At 37.3% G+C, this 18609-nt stretch overlaps 1 protein-coding gene across 2 annotated transcripts in view; it reads right to left on the bottom strand.

The window, feature by feature from the left end:
• mia3 (MIA SH3 domain ER export factor 3) overlaps positions 1-18609 on the bottom strand; it is a 46950-nt gene that overhangs the window by 15039 nt on the left and 13302 nt on the right. For both annotated transcript variants that reach the window (XM_061987084.2, XM_061987085.2), the window contains exons 5-9: positions 15908-16222; positions 15313-15443; positions 3011-3142; positions 191-212; positions 24-112 (exon numbers count right to left, since the gene is read on the bottom strand). In XM_061987084.2, coding sequence (XP_061843068.1) covers positions 24-112; positions 191-212; positions 3011-3142; positions 15313-15443; positions 15908-16222 — 689 coding nt within the window. The remainder of the gene's footprint in view (positions 1-23; positions 113-190; positions 213-3010; positions 3143-15312; positions 15444-15907; positions 16223-18609) is intronic.

Raw genomic sequence — 18609 nt, 5'->3', positions numbered from 1 at the left:
TGCACGTTTGACTGCAAGCTAACCTGTTTCTGGAGTTCAGACACTCTGGTCAGAGCATCATTCTTCTCATTTTTGAGTGCTTGGATTTGATCAGTCATTTTTTTATCATCCACTAAATTGACATGTATCAGTTAGCCAACAGAATGACTACTTAAAAAGATGATTTATTAGTGGGGAATATATAACTTACCAAGATATTTCCTCTTCTTTACCTGCAAAGTTTAAGAAGAGCAAATAGAAATATTAATCAATACAAGTTCATTAGGAACCTAAAAATGCAAAAAAATTAGGGATGATGAGGGATGGGTACCAAATTCGGTACTTTATAGGCACCGACCAGATTCCATTGGGGTATCGATTCAGGTAAAATCAAATGGTTCCATATTGCGATACCTTTGTTGCACGTGACATCACGTCCAGATGCAGACTAAATACTGGGCTCACGTAAACAATCACTCAAGCAGCACTCAGGGCGGACTCAGCCAAATTCCCTCGAAGTAATGTTGCCAGTTTCAACATCAACAAAGCAAGTATGCTTGGTAGAAAACGCTCAAATGTAAAGTAAGGCTGAACTCTTTCAAAATGAGCTAGTTTGATGCTATTTGGATTTGCCATAGACAGGCTACTATTAGCATTAGCGATTTTATTTGGCGATTTCAACACTTCCAAATTTGGTAATGAAAACAACTAAGATGAATGTAACAATCAAACCGCTGGTGTGTAATACGCACAATACTTACATTATAAACACTTTGTAGGGCCCCACATAACATTCAACTAGCTAGAAAAAGATACTTCCTAGTTAAACATACCATAGACAGCCTATACAGTTTCTTGGAAGTGCAACACCATTGCAAATGGTACAGGAAAATAAGATAACTGGACAGCACAGTTATCATAATCAGCTCATTTTTAAATGTTACTTAAAAAAATTAAATGCTATCATCAAACAATTAACATTTAATAACACACACAAAAGTACCAAACAGTGGTACCGTTGAGTACCGGTATCGATTCCCAGGAACCGGGAATTAGTACTGAATCGGTTCAAATGTGAACATTACCTATCTGTAGAGATGACTACATTTCCTTGATTTGCTGTGTTAAAAATGATTGTGTACCCCAGCTTTCGAATTTTTCAGTATACAAGCTGTCTCTCGGCTTAGTGTTACGCTTTTACGTTCTTTTTTCCAAGATGGCGCCGCTGTAGTGGCTGCTTTTGGCAGGAGCTCTGTGCTCTTGTGTCATCCTTTTGTGTTTCCCTCTTGTTTTCATGTGTTATTATATATATATATTTATTTATTTGCCTTTTGGTTCGAGACCCTATGGAACTGTGTGACAGGAGGTGGTACTTTCGTGACTTCTCCGGTGCTTTTTTGTGAACTTCTGGATCTGCCTCCCGGGAGCCTTTTGGCCATGGAGACCAGCTGCTGGGTCTCTGCCACACCAGAGTCCGTTTGGAGAGACTGGAAGAGATGCAGATGAAGAGACAGGGCTGCGGAGCTAGCACTGAGCGCCGGGACGGACAGGCTTCACATTGTCTTGGCTGAATGAGCAGGTATCGGACACCTCGGTCTTCTTGGACTGGACACTGGTTGCTTTGTTGGGTCTGCTCCTGTCTCTGGCCATGCTCCCTCCACCCCAGCAGACGATGGCGTGGAACACCGCAGAGGCCACCACAGTATATATTTTTCTTTTACTTTTTATTCATAGCTGTATGTAGAAGTGGCTGGTTGCATCAGCTCTGCTCTTTTAATGTCTTTCATATTCTTTGATGTTTCACTCTTACACACATGTAAGAGGGATGTGAGCTATGGCTATGAGTTGTTTTTTCCCCTGGCCTCAGTCTGGACGCCCTCTCCAGGGGCCCAGGCTTAGACCGATTTTTTTTTCCTCAACTCTAATAATATCCAAATGGCGGACATTTTTCCACGAAGATATGTAGATAGATAGATAGTACTTTATTGATTCCTTCAGGAAAATTTAAATTCCAGCAGCAGTGTACAAAGTTGAGATCGAATTTAAAAAGTAAAAAGTAAATAATGGGGGTATAAAATATATGTAGAAGAAGCTTGCAGGAGATACCGTAGAAGTTCGCTCTACAAGGTAAATACTGTACATTATTATTAGAGTACTTCATAAAACTACTGTAATTGTTCGTATAAAATTCTATTGTATTGTTTTTCATGCAGTAATTCTCATCTATAAATGTATTTAATTAAAAAGCAAGCGACATGTTAAAATGGTGGTGTTTTTGGGGGTCAGAACACAATATTTTGATTGTCAATTAATTTCAATGGCGAACATTGATTACGATTTGAGTATTTTGAATTAAACTCGTAAGCCGGGGTACAATTGTATTGTTTAATTGGGCTGGAAGTATAACATTTTTAACTCCTGTTTTCCATGCCAGTGTTGCAGAATAATGCTGATTGGAGCCATAATGGATGCCTACAATGATGTAGCTTTACATCACTGATGTTATTGGCCATTCCACCTAACCCGTACATTTGCATTCACAGGGAAAAAAAACAAAAAAGTATAAATGTTGAAATACCTACATTTAATGTAAAATCCCTGTAATGTACTGTAGTGTCTACATGTTTTAACATAAATGTAATGTGGCTATATTTCATGTGTTTGCTAATTCTATGCTAACAACTTACTCGAGTTAATCAAACGAGTCATCTTCGGCTTAGGAACTTTGTACAAAAATGAAATAAAGTTGACTAAAATAGGCCAATACACATTTTGAGTGGTTTAATATGCATATCAGATTTAGTGTTGGAAAAAAATCTAATTAGAAATTAAAGCATATTAGAGGGAGTTACAAAAAGCAAATGCTGCCATCTTTGGATAGCAAACAAACAATTGAGACGGAATCAGCAGCACCTCTGCTGGTTAGTAGCCAAGCCATTTTACCACAACTGTTTTCAGGTGTGATTAAACAACATTTTATCCCGAGTGTAAACTGTACTGAAATATCACATCACATCATAGGAACACTTACCGCCAGCACGGTTTTCCAGAAGTAGATGGTGAACGTCATGACTCCCACCGCCGCAGTGATGATGACAGCCTGCCAAGGGCAGCCATAGAAGGTTTCCCCAGGCTTCCACTCATCTGGCAACAGTGAAATCATCTGAGGACAAAAACACAACAGTGTCATTAAGGGAGTTCATTAGGGAAAAAGGGGGGGAAAGGCCTGGGGATTATTGCTAAATACGTGCCAGGGAAACTCACGTTGAAGCTTTGAAGGGGCCTTATTATGCAAAACCAACATTTCTTACCTATTGGTAGCTGTTGTGTATTTGGGATCTGCATAAGTCCCCAAAATGTTATATCAAATCATTGAGGCATGGCGGACATATTTATAAAATAATCTTGGCTTCCTTCATACATTCCCCAAACCTGTGACCTTTTTCGCACGAATGACGTCATTGTAGTCCGACGCTCTAGTCAAAAAGCTATCCTCTTCTTGTGGTGCAGACTGGCTTGTACATGCACATATATCCTATGCTGTTGCTATTTCTAATACAAAGTAGCGTATAGTTGGAACTTAGTATGGTAGTAGGGCTGGGCGATATATCAAATATATTCCTAATATCGCGGGTTTGTCTCTGTGCCATGTAGAAAATGACTACTCCGTGAGTATTCGAGTATACATTCTCACACAGTTGCTTTTAGCTGCGGGCATTACACTACAGGCTTTTCTCACTCTTTCTTGTCCCTCCTTCTTACATACGTCACATACTCTCGCGCATGCAACGTCATACGCCCTCGCGGAGCAGAGAGGTAGCGGGTGGGTAATGTTAGCTGTGGCAGGTGGTAATATGAGAGAGAGAAGGTGCGAATCTGGTAACAAATGGAGAAAGAAGAATTAATTCCCAAGAAAAACAGCACGGGGTCCATCGTCTGGCGGTGGTTTGGCTTCAAGCGGGAAGATGTTGAACAGACAACCGTAAAATGTAAAGTATGCGGACAAAGCGTTGCTACAAAAAGTAGCAGCACTACTAATTTGTAGCATAATTTGAAAAGTCACGCGCTAGAGATAAAGGAGTGCTTGAAACTCCGCATGCCAACATCTCCGGCCGGTGACACACCCAACAAAATGCCGAAGCAACCAGCATTGACCCAATTGAGCCTGACGTCTTCCATTTCCAGAGCAACAAAAAATAGTCAAAAACAGAAGGAGATAATGTACGCAGTAACCTACCACATAACGAAGGACATACACAATTTGATTTCATTATGCAGCTAATTTTTATTTTACAGGTTTTTCCAAATATTTTGTGTGACATTATGCACAAAAGTGCACTTTATTTGTTTTAAAATATTATAGTGGCGTTCTGTACAAAAAGTGCACTTTAATTTGGTGTTGTTTTGTCCTAGTGACATCATGCACAAAAGTGCACTAATAGCTTTTTTTAAAATGTCTCTGACAATCTTGCACTTTGTTTTAAAATTACATGAATGTTTGTGCCCCTGCTTAATAACTGTTTAATAAATACAGTTTTGGTAAATTGACTTGGTTATGATTTCCCTCTCAATCAATCAAAGTTTATTTATATCGCCCTAAATCACGAGTGTCTCAAAGGGCTGCACAAGCCACGACGACATCTTCGGCTCAGATCTCTGCATGAAAGTTTAAATTTAGCATATATTAATGCAGTATGAACAAGACTGTTTTAATGTAGACAAATAGAATCATCATACTGGTGTGATTATATGCATCAAGTGTTCATTCAAGGCTAAAGCAAAATATCGAGATTTATATCGTGACATCGCCTAAAAATATCGAGATATTAATAAAAGGCCATATCGCCCAGCCCTATATAGCAGCACTTAAAACTACAACAAAAATGGCAGGGAGAAGATGCGGAGGGACGTAACTAAAACCGCCCACAAAATGACACATCCTGAAGAAACAGGAAAGCGGCATGAAAACAGTCTGTAAAACAATCGATGCAACATTTTGACCAAAGAACCAGCATGACTTGTTATGCAGACCTCCAGAAGTTGTTTTAAATGTAGAAAAAAAATCATAATATGACCCCTTTAAAGTGAATGCGTGACTGTCATCGTGTGTGTTTTATTTGCAAAACACCACGACAGTTGCAAAACTATTTGTGTCGACATTGATGACATTAGGTTTCCGGTACAAATCATCGAATAGTTTATGAAGTATACAAAGTACCGGTACCTGAAGTCAAAAATTTGGGCATAATCATAGACTATCAGCTGAATTTTAAAAGTCACATTAAGAAAATGTGTAAAACCCTGAAGGCAAACCTAGGCTGTTTTAAGATTATAAGAAACTGCTTAACTCTCAGCTGTGCTTTTACTTTTATGAATTCAATGATTCTTTCACACATATCTTATGGCTTAACTACATGGTCCCAGGCACACCAGTCATCAATCAAGACCATTGAGTGTCTTTATAACCGTGCCTTGAAAGTTCTAGACAAGAAGAGTATACAATATCATCATTGCCAAATTTTAACCAAATACAATATTTTAAGTTTTACCAATTTTATTTTGTTACATACAGTCAAACTGTTTTTTAAATGCTTGGATAACTCTGCTCCCCAATTGCTCTGCAAGGCAATTACAAGACTGCAAAGTGGTACCAGATCGACCACCCGAGCAATGTCAAAAGGCAACTGTTGCGTTCCATTCCGTAGAACATCTTTTGCCCAGACTGCTTTTTCAATAAAAGGACCACAACTATGGAACTCTTTACCTGACACTTTGAAAAGTATACCTGCACTTGTCACTTTCAAAAAACAAACAAAATTATGGCTAGTTGAGCAACAATCGTGTTCCCATGTTTAGTTTTTACTCATTTTTACTACCGTATTTTTCAGACTATAAGTCGCAGTTTTTTTTCATAGTTTGGCCGGGCTCCAGTACGGTAATTGGTTTTTATCTAGTCTGCACTTTGTCTGTGTTATTATTATTATTATTGACTTTTATCTAGTTTGCACTTTGTCTGTATTATTTCTATTATCGACTCATCTTTGCCTTATTCTATTTTTTATTTTCCTATTTTAATGATGTTGCATCTGTGTTGTTGTTGTTGGGGACAAGTGTTGTAAATTAGCTTTGGCTACAAACACTATGATGCATATATTGGATAACTGTTTCAGATGTCTATGTTTTTGTATCTGTCCCTATTTCAAATAAACCTCTATAATTAAAAAGAAGCGGCATAATAATGCACTGATTTTACAATCTTTTGCTTTGATATGAGGCCGTCAGGACAGCAACAAACAATGCAGCATCTCAAATCAAAAACTTATTTTGTAACAACTACTGTAGTTGCACTATCTTTCAAGTTAGCTATTACTTTCAAGTAGGGCTGGGCGATATTATCGAGTTTGTAAGATATATCGATATATTTTTAAACAAGATATGAATTAAGAAAACATCGTAATATCGATATAATTTATTTCACGTTAAAATGACCAAACATCGCATTTGTTGTGTTCCTTATTCTCCCCCGCTCCTCACTCCCTCTCATGGGCTACTAAACCCCTCCCCTTCCTCCCTCCAAGACGTGCTTGCACTTATAAGAACATCCATGATTGGTTCGTTGTTTACTATGATGAGTCACGATTGGTTGAGATTAATGCAAAACATTAGGGACAGGCCAATCAGAGACAAGATAGGACGGGTCATGGAACCAGGAAGGGAAATCACAACAGACATCCCAAATGACGACAGGGGAGTTGTAGAAGTGAAGAGGGAATATTCAAGCGGGCGATTTATATATCAAAAACACACTGATTGGAAGATGGCAAAGGGAATCTCTTCCTTAGATTTTTCTTTTAGTGATGTAGACGACATCCAGTAAACCCACAATGTGTCTCCTTGGCCACATTTGGACAAATGTATGTGTTTGGATAAAACATTCATTTGAGTTATTTACCATATAAGCCCAAATCAAAACTGTTCTCCAGTTGCCAAGCCGGGCATATTTCGCATGAAGTGAAAAAGATCCTAGATCTCTGGCTCTAGAGCCAGATGTGGCTCTTTTGATGACTGCATCTGGCTCTCAGATAAATCTTAGCTGACATTGCTTAACACGATAAGTAATTAATAATTCCGCTGGTAATCACAGTGTTAAAAATAACGTTCAAATTATAACCATTGTCATACATTTTAATCCATCCATTCGTTTTCTATCGCACCTGTTCAAGAAGTCGAATTAATGGTAAGAAGTATTTTATTTATTATTGGTTAGCTTCAGAATAATGTTATTAAAAAGAATAAGAGACTTATTATATTCTATAAATGTTGGTCTTACTTAAAAATGCAAGCTATTAGTTGTTGTCAGTGTTAAAAAATATTATATGGCTCTCACGGAAATACATTTTAAAATATTTGGCTTTCATGGCTCTCTCAGCCAAAAAGGTTCCCGACCCCTGATGTAGACGATGTCCAGTAAACCCACAATGTGTCTACTAGGCCACACTTGGACAAATGTATGCGTCTGGATAAAACATTCATTTGAGTTATTTACCATGTAAGCTCAAATCAAAACTGTTCTCCAGTTGCCAAGCCGGGCATATTTCGCAAGAAGTGAAAAAGATCATAGATAGATAATTCTATTTATGTTATGTAATTCTGTGCTACTTAAACTGTTTCTTTTCTGTGCTGTTAATACCCATCTTGACTAACTGGGTTAATAAAAGTGTTTACAATACAGTTGTCATTCACTTCAATTTATAAATTAATATCTTTACATGTATACTTTCACTGGAAAATATATCGATATATATCGAATATCGAGTTTAAGTAAAAATATATTGAGATGTATTTTAACATTTGTCCTAAAAACACAAGATGAAAGTAGGGCATTGTCAGTAAATACATACAAGTTAAGGTTCTGTGTGCCAAGTCCATGAATGAAATATTAGTGGAAGCATCAGCCATATGCTTCCAATAGTAACACGTCATCACAACATCACACTACCGATACTCACATGTTGGAGCTGCTTCAGGAGAATCATGTAGAAATGATTGAGTTCCATGACAGGCCGTGTTAGCATGTGGCTCTAAGCTTACAACAATAATAACCCTACTAAATATGCTAACCTGTTAGCGCGTTGGCTAAAACAAACCAGCGGTCAAGGCCAATGTGCGAGTTATAAATGAAGCACACCTTTATATAAACACCGGCAGGCTAGCTAGCCCTCCGATATCTAACTAACGAGCGTACAAGAGGCGACATTGGTACACAAATAGCTAAATGTTGCCGCGGAACTTGCACGGATGAGTGTCGAGATGATTATCCCTGCCAGCGTTTATGCTAATAGGTGCCAGCTAAGCACCGCTCCGGTGTACTTCAGCCTTTCGTCTCCAGTCAACAGCACAGGGGGGAGGCGGGCCGTGAGACGTTCAGGACAACTCGTAACTTTCAGCGAAATTCGATACAGCGTTGCCAAATGTATGATAATTATTGGACTTGTTCGATGATACCATGGTTTGGATCCAATATATATCTGACTTATTGTGCAGAAATATGGGGAAATAACTACAAATGTGCGCTTCATTCGTTAACCGTGTTACAAAAAAGATCAATTAGACTGATACATAATGTTGGATGTAGACAGAGGTGGGTAGAGTAGCCAGAAATTGTACTCAAGTAAGAGTACTGTTACTTTAGAGATTTATTACTCAAGTAAAAGTAAGAGTAGTCACCCAAATATTTACTTGAGTAAAAGTAAAAAGTATGTTGTGAAAAAACTACTCAAGTACTGAGTAACTGATGAGTAACATACACACACATATCATATATATATATATATATATATATATATATATATATATATATATATATATATATATATATATATAAATACATTGATATATACAGTATATCATTTATATTTATTTATTTTGCCGTTTTTGTTTACATGTTAAAGGTGTTTTAATGAATATACATGCATGTTTAACACATATAGATTCCTTTCTTTCATGAAGACAAGAATACAAGTTGGTGTATTACCTGATTCTGATGACTTGCATTGATTGTAATCAGACAGTACTGCTGATAACGGCCACGTTTTCAAATGGAGGAGAAAAAAAGTTCCTCCTTTCTGTCTAATACCACATGAAAGTGGTTGGTTTTTGGCATCTAATTTGTCCAGCTTCCATATTCGTTTTTATACACTTTACAAGAAATACATTGGCGGCAAACTCCGTAGCTTGCTAGCTTGTTTGCGCTGGCTTTCGGAGACTCTTATTTTGAAAGCGCATGCGCGATAGAGCGGCACTTTTATTGTGAAGACAGGAACTGTGTAGTCAGTCTTTAGGCTTTTGACGGGATGTACGGTTGAAATAAAAAAGGGTCTTTTTTCCTTCACAATTTTGATTGATTGATTGGAACTTGTATTAGTAGATTGCACAGTACAGTATATATTCCGTACAATTGACCACTAAATGGTAACACCCGAATAAGTTTTTCAACTTGTTTAAGTCAGGTCATGTGACCCTCTGTTTGATTGGTCCAACGTCACCAGTGACTGCATCTGATTGGTGGAACGGAGTGAACGTCACCAGTGACTGCATCTGATTAGTGAAACGCAGGCACTATGAAGGTCTGTCTGACAGACCAAAACAAACAAAGCGTACATTAACAGATCGATAAAAATTAGTAGCGAGTAGCGAGCTGAATGTAGATAAAAGTAGCGGAGTAAAAGTAGCGTTTCTTCTCTATAAATATACTCAAGTAAAATTAAAAGTATGTTGCATTAAAACTACTCTTAGAAGTACAATTTATCCCAAAAGTTACTCAAGTAGATGTAACGGAGTAAATGTAGCGCGTTACTACCCACCTCTGGATATAGAGAACATACAAACCCTTCATTTATTGAGTCAAAAATATTGAAGTTCAGCTAAACTATACAAAGCAAACTATAACCTGCTACCAAATAATGTACAACAGTTATTCTCTACTAAAAAGGAGAAATATAACCTTAGAGGAAAATCTAATTTAAAACATTTGTATGTACGTACCACACTTAGAACCTTTAGCACAGTGGTTCTTAACCTTGTTGGAGGTACCGAACCCCACCAGTTTCATATGTGCATTCACCGAACCCTTCTTTAGTGAAAAATAAAAATACTTTTTTTTTTTTCAAATTCAAGACAAAGTTATATGTTTTAGGTAACACTTTAGTATGGGGAACATATTCTAAGTAACAAAGACTTAATTTAGAGTTATTTGGACACTAGGGGAACATATTCTAAGTAACAAAGACTTAATTTAGAGTTATTTGGTTAGGGTTAGGGTTAGAGGGTTAGGGCCAGGGTTAGAGGGTTAGGCTTATAATAAGGCCATGCAGAATAAGGCATTAATAAATACTTAATAATGACTAGTTAAGAGCCAATATGTTACTAAGCAACTAATTCATGTTGAATATGTTCCCCATACTAAAGTGTTACCATGTTTTTTTTACAGGTGCACAAAATGAACCGTGCATGAACATCACCTTGTTCAAAGAACAAAACCAACACAGTGCATAAACTCACAACAAATTACACACCTGCAAATCAGTGTGACTTCTGCTGTTGCCGTATCCTTAATACGCCGATAGGGAGAAGTTTGTATTTACAAGATGAGTCGGGTGTGTCTTGACCTCCGCCAAACCCATGAGGCCGACTCACCGAACCCCTAGGGTTCGATTGAACCCAGGTTAAGAACCACTGCTTTAGCATATCAGTATGTGGAATTATATTATGGAATGGATTAAATAAAGACGTTAAACAATGTACTGATATGATCCAGTTTAAGAGGCTGTTCAAATGAATAGTGCTTACAAAGTACAAAGAAGAAGAATTATGTGAAACACTTCTAACTGGAGATGTTCGGCAGGCCGATATTATCGGCCGATAAATGCATTAAAATGTCATATCGGAAATTATCGGTATCGTTTTTTTTATTATCGGTATCGTTTTTTTTTATTTTATTTTTTATTTTATTAAATCAACATAAAAAACACAAGATACACTTACAATTAGTGCACGAACCCAAAAAACCTTCCTCCCTCATTTACACTCATTCACACAAAAGGGTTGTTTCTTTCTGTTATTAATATTCTGGTTCCTACATTATATATCAATATATATCAATACAGTCTGCAAGGGATACAGTCCGTAAGCACACATGATTGTGCGTGCTGCTGGTTTACTAATAGTACTAACCTTTAACAGTTAATTTTACTCATTTTCATTAATTACTAGTTTCTATGTAACTGTTTTTATATTGTTTTACTTTCTTTTTTATTCAAGAAAATGTTTTTAATTTATTTATCTTATTTTATTAATTTTTAAAAAAAGTACCTTATCGTCACCATACCTGGTTGTCCAAATTAGGCATAACAATGTGTTAATTCCACAACTGCATATATCGGTTGATATCAGTATCGGTTGATATCGGTATCGGTAATTAAAGAGTTGGACAATATTGGAATATCGGATATCGGCAAAAAGCCACTATCGGACATCCCTACTTTCAACCTTATTGAAAATAAGACATTCTTCATCTCAGTAGGTTTATCATGACTGACTTAATTATCTATTACCAAAACTGCTGTATCAATCATTCACGGATGTCATTGTGCTACAAAAATAAGTCAGTAAATGAACGTATATATTTGTAAACACTCTGAAGTGGGAAAAGGGTAGGATTAAATAAGCCTTGCTTCTTCCTACTCCTTTTCGGACATGATGTGAAGTGAAATTATATGAAATTGTGTGATGTATTATGCTGTAAGTGTGTTCATGCTCGAAATAAACTAAAGAAAGAAAGAAAGATATTGAAATTCAAATGATTTGGTGGATTTGCAAAAAGCTAAAATTATGCACAAAGCAAATAATACCCAGCTATCCAAGTATTCTCAACATAGGAGAAATATGACCTTAGAGGAAAATCAAATTTAAAGCAATTGTTTGCACGTACAACACTTAAAACCTTTATTATATCAGTATGTGGGATTAAATTATGGAATGAACTAAGCAAAATAAAACAATGCACTAATATTATCCAGTTTAAGAGGCTGTTCAAACTAAGTGTTTACAAAGTACAAAGAAGAGGAATTATGATTCACATCATGAACTTATTGAAAATAATATTATCCATCTTATTAAGTGAATCACAACAAACTAACTTATCAAGATAATTGATTGATGTAAATTGAGAACAGGAAGTGAACATGTGTGTCAGTAATTGCTATGAAGTGAAAAAATGGGAGGTTTAGATAAGCGTTGCTTCTTCCTACTCCTTTTTGGCCATGTTGTAAATAAAAATGAAAGTATGTGAAATATGTGATGTATCATATTCATACTGTATACATGTTCGAAATAAATTTAAACCAATCAAAAATAAAAAATCCCATATTGTACGATAATAAGACCCCTTTAATACATGCCGTTTAACAAAAAAAAAAAATTATAATTAAAATTAAATTAAAAACACGTTACATCCTTTGCATGATGTTGTGCATCGTCTCACGTGCCTCTTTACAGCCACGTGAGGGCGCTGTTCTGTCAGTGGCAGTGTTTATTTTCAACAAGGCTTTCAGTTTATTTAACAGGGTCATATGATTTTTTTTCTACATTTAAAACACTTTCTTGTGGTCTACATAATATGTAATTGTGGTTCTTTGGTGAAAATGTTGCATAGATTATGTTTTACAGACCATATTCAAGCTGCTTTCTAACCGTCTTGTCAGGAAGCGCCGTGTTGTGGGCGGTCTAATTTACGTGCCTCCATTTCGACTTTGTCTTCTCCCCGTCATCTTTGTTGTAGTTTTTAGCACTTAAATATGGAGTCTACTGAAAAATTAAGTTCGAACTCTATGCCACTTTGTATTAGAAATGGCAACAGCGGAGGATGCATGTACGAGCCAGTCTGCCCCACAACAAGAGGATAGTGAAAAAGAAGGCGCTTATGGACAACAATGGCAGACTCACACAAAGCTCTTTGGGCAAATCTCTACCATATAAGGATAATGCGCTGACGTCATACTTGGGAGTAAGGTCACAAATGGGGCAAATTCCAAACAGCTCATTTAGAAAAATTCCTAGTTTGTGAACCCGTTCTCAAACGATAGCAATAAAAACTATTCTGATTCTGATTCTGGAAGAAGTATAAAAGAAGGCAACATTGTTTTATAAGTATCTCTGCCATGCCTCCATGGTTTGATTTAAACATTTTGAGACTTATGCAGATCCTAAATAGACAAACACAGGTAATAATAGGTAAGAAAAGTCGGTTTTGCATATTACAGTTAAAAGCCAGTAAATTAGAATATTTTGAAAAACTTGATTTATTTCAGTAATTGCATTCAAAAGGTGTAACTTGTACATTATATTTATTCATTGCACACAGACTGATGCATTCAAATGTTTATTTCATTTAATTTTGATGATTTGAAGTGGCAACAAATGAAAATCCAAAATTCCGTGTGTCACAAAATTAGAATATTGTGTAAGGGTTACATTTTGAAGACACCTGGTGCCACAAACTAATCAGCTGATTAACTCAAAACACCTGCAAAGGGCTTTAAATGGTCTCTCAGTCCAGTTCTGAAGCCTACACAAACATGGGGAAGACTTCAGATTTGACAGCTGTCCAAAAGGCAACCATCGACACATTGCACAAGGAGGGAAAGACACAAAAGGTTATTGCTGAAAAGGCTGGCTGTTCTCAGAGCTCTGTGTCCAAACACATTAATGGAGAGGCAAAGGGAAGGAAAAACTGTGGTCAGAAAAAGTGTACAAGCGATAGGGATCACCGCGCCCTGGTCAAGATTGTGAAAAAAAAACCATTCAAAAATGTGGGGGAGATTCAGAAGGAGTGGACAGCTGCTGGAGTCAGTGCTTCAAGATCCACCACCAAGAGACGCTTGAAAGACATGGGTTTCAACTGCCGCATACCTCGTGTCAAGCCACTGTTGACCAAGAAACAGCGCGAAAAGCGTCTCACCTGGGCTAAGAAAAAAAGAGCTGGACTGCTGCTGAGTGGTCCAAAGTCATGTTTTCTGACGAAAGCAAATTTTGCATTTCCTTTGGAAATCGAGGTCCCAGAGTCTGGCGGAAGACAGGAGAGGCACAGGATCCACGTTGCCTGAAGTCTAGTGTAAAGTTTCCACCATCAGTGATGGTTTGGGGTGCCATGTCATCTGCTGGTGTCGGTCCACTCTGTTTCCTGAGATCCAGGGTCAACGCAGCCGTCTACCAGCAAGTTTTAGAGCACTTCATGCTTCCTGCTGCTGACCTGCTCTATGGAGATGGAGATTTCAAGTTCCAACAGGACTTGGCGCCTGCACACAGCGCAAAATCTACCCGTGCCTGGTTTACGGACCATGGTATTTCTGTTCTAAATTGGCCCGCCAACTCCCCTGACCTTAGCCCCATAAAAAATCTGTGGGGTATTGTGAAAAGGAAGATGCAGAATGCCAGACCCAAAAACGCAGAAGAGTTGAAGGCCACTATCAGAGCAACCTGGGCTCTCATAACACCTGAGCAGTGCCAGAAACTCATCGACTCCATGCCACGCCGCATTAACGCAGTAATTGAGGCAAAAGGAGCTCCAACCAAGTATTGAGTATTGTACATGCTCATATTTTTCATTTTCATACTTTTCAGTTGGCCAACATTTCTAAAAATCCCTTTTTTGTATTAGCCTTAAGTAATATTCTAATTTTGTGACACACGGAATTTTGGATTTTCATTTGTTGCCACTTGAAATCATCAAAATTAAATGAAATAAACATTTGAATGCATCAGTCTGTGTGCAATGAATAAATATAATGTACAAGTTACACCTTTTGAATGCAATTACTGAAATAAATCAAGTTTTTCAAAATATTCTAATTTACTGGCTTTTACCTGTAGGTCCACTTTAAAAGGTAAAACCACATTATAAACTATACCAGTCATGGCTGCCGTCAAATCGGGTAAATACAGCAATTTCCCTCAAAATAGTATAATTTTAAGCTTCTGGTAGATAATTTGTAATTTTTCATCTGGGAACACTGATTGGTGCACTCAGGAAATAAGTACAGTATACATATTGAAGTGGACGTGCATGATATGGAACTCTGTTCTAACCTAAAAAAGACACAAACATAATGTAATGTCTTATTGTGTTCTTATGAATTATAAGTTAATTCGAATGATTCAGTAGCTAACTAGAAGATTACGAGATTAGCATTTTAGTGAGTCTCTAGTGTTATTTTTATAAAGTGAAATGCAACACATTGATGAAAGTAATGTTGAGACTTCAGCTCCTTTACTTACAATAAGTGTCCACTCGGGAACTTTAGCCTTGATCGATGCAGCAACGGAATGCATTAAGGCAAATCCATACCAGAGTATTCCCCCTTCTTCCTCATGTAATTCGGGTGATGGATCCACGGAGTCCGAAGATCCTACGTAAACAAATTGAAGAATATATATCCATTTGTACATCAGAAAGTGCACTCCCCTGTATAACAAATAACCACTAATGAATAAACGGAAACCCGAAAGGAAACACTTATATCTGGTTTAAAGGAAAGAGTAGACTTTTTAAAGTTCTTGTTGTCTCACGGTTAGATACATTGGAGTATATCATCTGCCTCAGTGATTTCATATTTGCAGAACATATGTCAGAATTTTGAATGTAAATTGGCCAAAATGCAATCTCTGTCAAAATGTTTAGCATTTTGTAAAAACAAGTTGAAGGATACTTCCACAGAGCATCTAAATCTAACACTGATTTTATATTGTGTTTTGGAATGGATGACAACATCCAGAGATTGGGTAGGATACATTGTGGTCGTCTATGACATTACAATTCTAGTTTTACAACCAATACCCGTTTGAACAAAAATATTGTTTTTTGACTACCAACCTGAGGGTGAGCTCTCCACTTCACCGAGGCCCACGTCTAAGGGATTTTCCAGTGTGGCTTGAGGAAACTTCTGCATCTCGTCCGACACGCTGAAACTTGGCAGGTTTTCTTTGTTTTTGTTGAAGTGTCCGCCATCCTCCCCCACGGTAATATCCGCTGACACATGCGCTTCATCTGCAATGGTCTGTTCTTCTTTTTGGATTTCTGTCGCCTGTTCCGGAAGCTCTGTGAGGCTGTGGTCACTCTCTACCTCTGAGATGTTAGGTGTGTCCACTTCAACCATAGCAGGCCAATCTTCAGGTTGAGCTACGATGACTGAAAAACACAACGACAACGAATCATAATTGTGGCAAGTACAGTATTACCCAGAATACAAGACGGTATTTTCTCGCGAGAACAATAACTTTAGATAAAGATTGTCGACAAGAAGCACTGGTGTATACAAGTAGTCAGGAAATAAGAGGTAATTTACCATTGGAAAGTGTAGCGTTTAGGGACTGGTAAGTTGAAAGAAAAGTTTTATAGTAATCACTACACCACTGAGACTTTGTTTACTGCCGAATCCAGTTTTTGCTGACAAGCACAACATAGAGAGAACTTTGAGAAGATAAAAAGTTGGTTCTCTTAACACCCAAAAACTTGCTAAAACAAAACCGTAACCATAGCCTAGAAACCGAAGTACAGACCGTATCATGGTTGTACCGGTGCACCCTTACCTTATATCGGTCTGTTATCAACAAAAAAACATATCAGCTTGCATCTAAAATTTCAGATACAAGCGCTTCGATACAAGCAGTCTGGTAGCGCGCTAACTTGTGCAAAACAGACATTTACATTTAAGGCAGGGGTGTCAAAACTACGGCCCTCGGGCCAAGTGCAGCCTGTCAGCGTCTTCAATTTGGCCCGCAATCCAGCACGAGTTCAATAAACCATGGCGGGGAGCGGTGTATTCATACCATATACAAAAAGCCAGAAGTCTGATAGCTGCCATTTAGTCGCTATCTGGTGGCCAACAAAAGTACCTCAACCATTAATTATACTTGCGACAATGACAGCACAACATTTACTTATATGGCCCAATCTAAACAACCTTACCTAGTCATGGCCCAGAAAAAAAATTAACCACCACAACAAGTCAACAAACATGGTCTCACACAACACAACGTGCTCATTGAACGTTTTGGATATTATAAAAAACGTCCAATCAACATAAAAAAAAAGTCTAAATTACACCACCCATTACAAGGGATGATGGGAAACATTCAAAACATTCTCTCCACACTTATCCATGTTTGGCACATTTTAGCTGCTTTGAGTGAACGTTGGTTGACATACTCTTAAAAACTAATTCTAATTATTAATTATATATCCATTATATTATTACAATAATGTGTACTCATATACACACATTTTCTCACACACATATATTGTTACTTTACAAATTTTTTAAGCCCAATGCGGCCTCCCAGTCAAAAAGTTAGGACAACTCGATCTAAGGCTACGTTCACACCGTAAGGACAGATGTTTAATTAAAATTTGTTTTGTCAAATCCAATCTTTTTAGTTGCCTTTCATTTTACAAAAAAAAAAGATTTCTATTGTGAAATCATATTTGTTTACTTAAGTAAACAAATATGGCTTCCACTGTAGTCAGCCTCAGTACTGGCGCATTTCAAGAATTTTGTGCAATGTAACTCAAAATTTTCTGAACGGAATTATTGCGTGTAAAAGATTAAGAAGGAAGAGTACAAGAATTTTAACTTTGGCAGTTTTACGGGATATTTTGCTTTGATTTCTGCTTGAAGAGCGTGTCTGTGGACGAGCAGTCGGAGACAGGAGTGGTAACACTTTCACATGAGTTTCTAGAACATAATATTTTTACCTGTTTTCTGCTCCGTTGTCAACTACCTATTTTGTAACTGTCTATTTTGGTGAATAATTATGACATTTTGATGACGTTCTGGTCAGATGAATCATGCGACCGGAGCGTTCACATTGAGGACGGATGGCCTACATATCAGATTTATATCCAAATACGAAAGAGGTCTGGGTCGGATATGAAAAACAAAAAATTTCACAGTTCCAACGAACATGAAAAAATCTGGAACAGGTGGCATAAGGGCAAAAAAATCCAAATTGACCTGCAGCGTGAATAAGGCTTAGATGTCCTCCAATAGGCACACACGGCTGGGTCTTATCTTGGCTTTTAGTCAAGACATTTACAAAAAGGTAAACACAGTAAGCCAAAGGCTACTAAGGGTAGCTCAAAACAGTTAATTATGTCTTCTTTTTTCTTCTAGTCAGACAATATTTTCGGTACAATGAATGGAATTTTTAACTGCACCAAATTGGAAAGTATATAGGCTACTAGGAGCTAGCAGCTACACAACAGCTAAGCACACAATAGCACAAAAGCAAGACACAAAGGTGTACTTAACATATTTGTCAAAAAAAACAATGATCAAATAATCATAGTTGCATATTCTTTACACTTATAAAGTCTCCAAAGAAAATTAAGCATCCAGTGAAAGATATGTCCGCATCATTGAATTCAACTTACTGCGTCATGAGCCCAACCTAATGAATTATTGTGGCCACGGAGTGTTGTCAAAAAAACAAAAACAATTACCACTCCACTTTAACTTAAAGACAGCATACATCTATTCCAGACAGCAAACCCCTAATTTGAAGATGTATGGTGAT

This window comes from Nerophis lumbriciformis, linkage group LG26 (genome assembly GCF_033978685.3).
Source record: "Nerophis lumbriciformis linkage group LG26, RoL_Nlum_v2.1, whole genome shotgun sequence".
NCBI lineage: Eukaryota > Metazoa > Chordata > Actinopteri > Syngnathiformes > Syngnathidae > Nerophis > Nerophis lumbriciformis.
The sequence above is the reverse complement of the archived record's forward strand: the minus strand, read 5'-3'. Positions and strand labels throughout refer to the sequence as shown.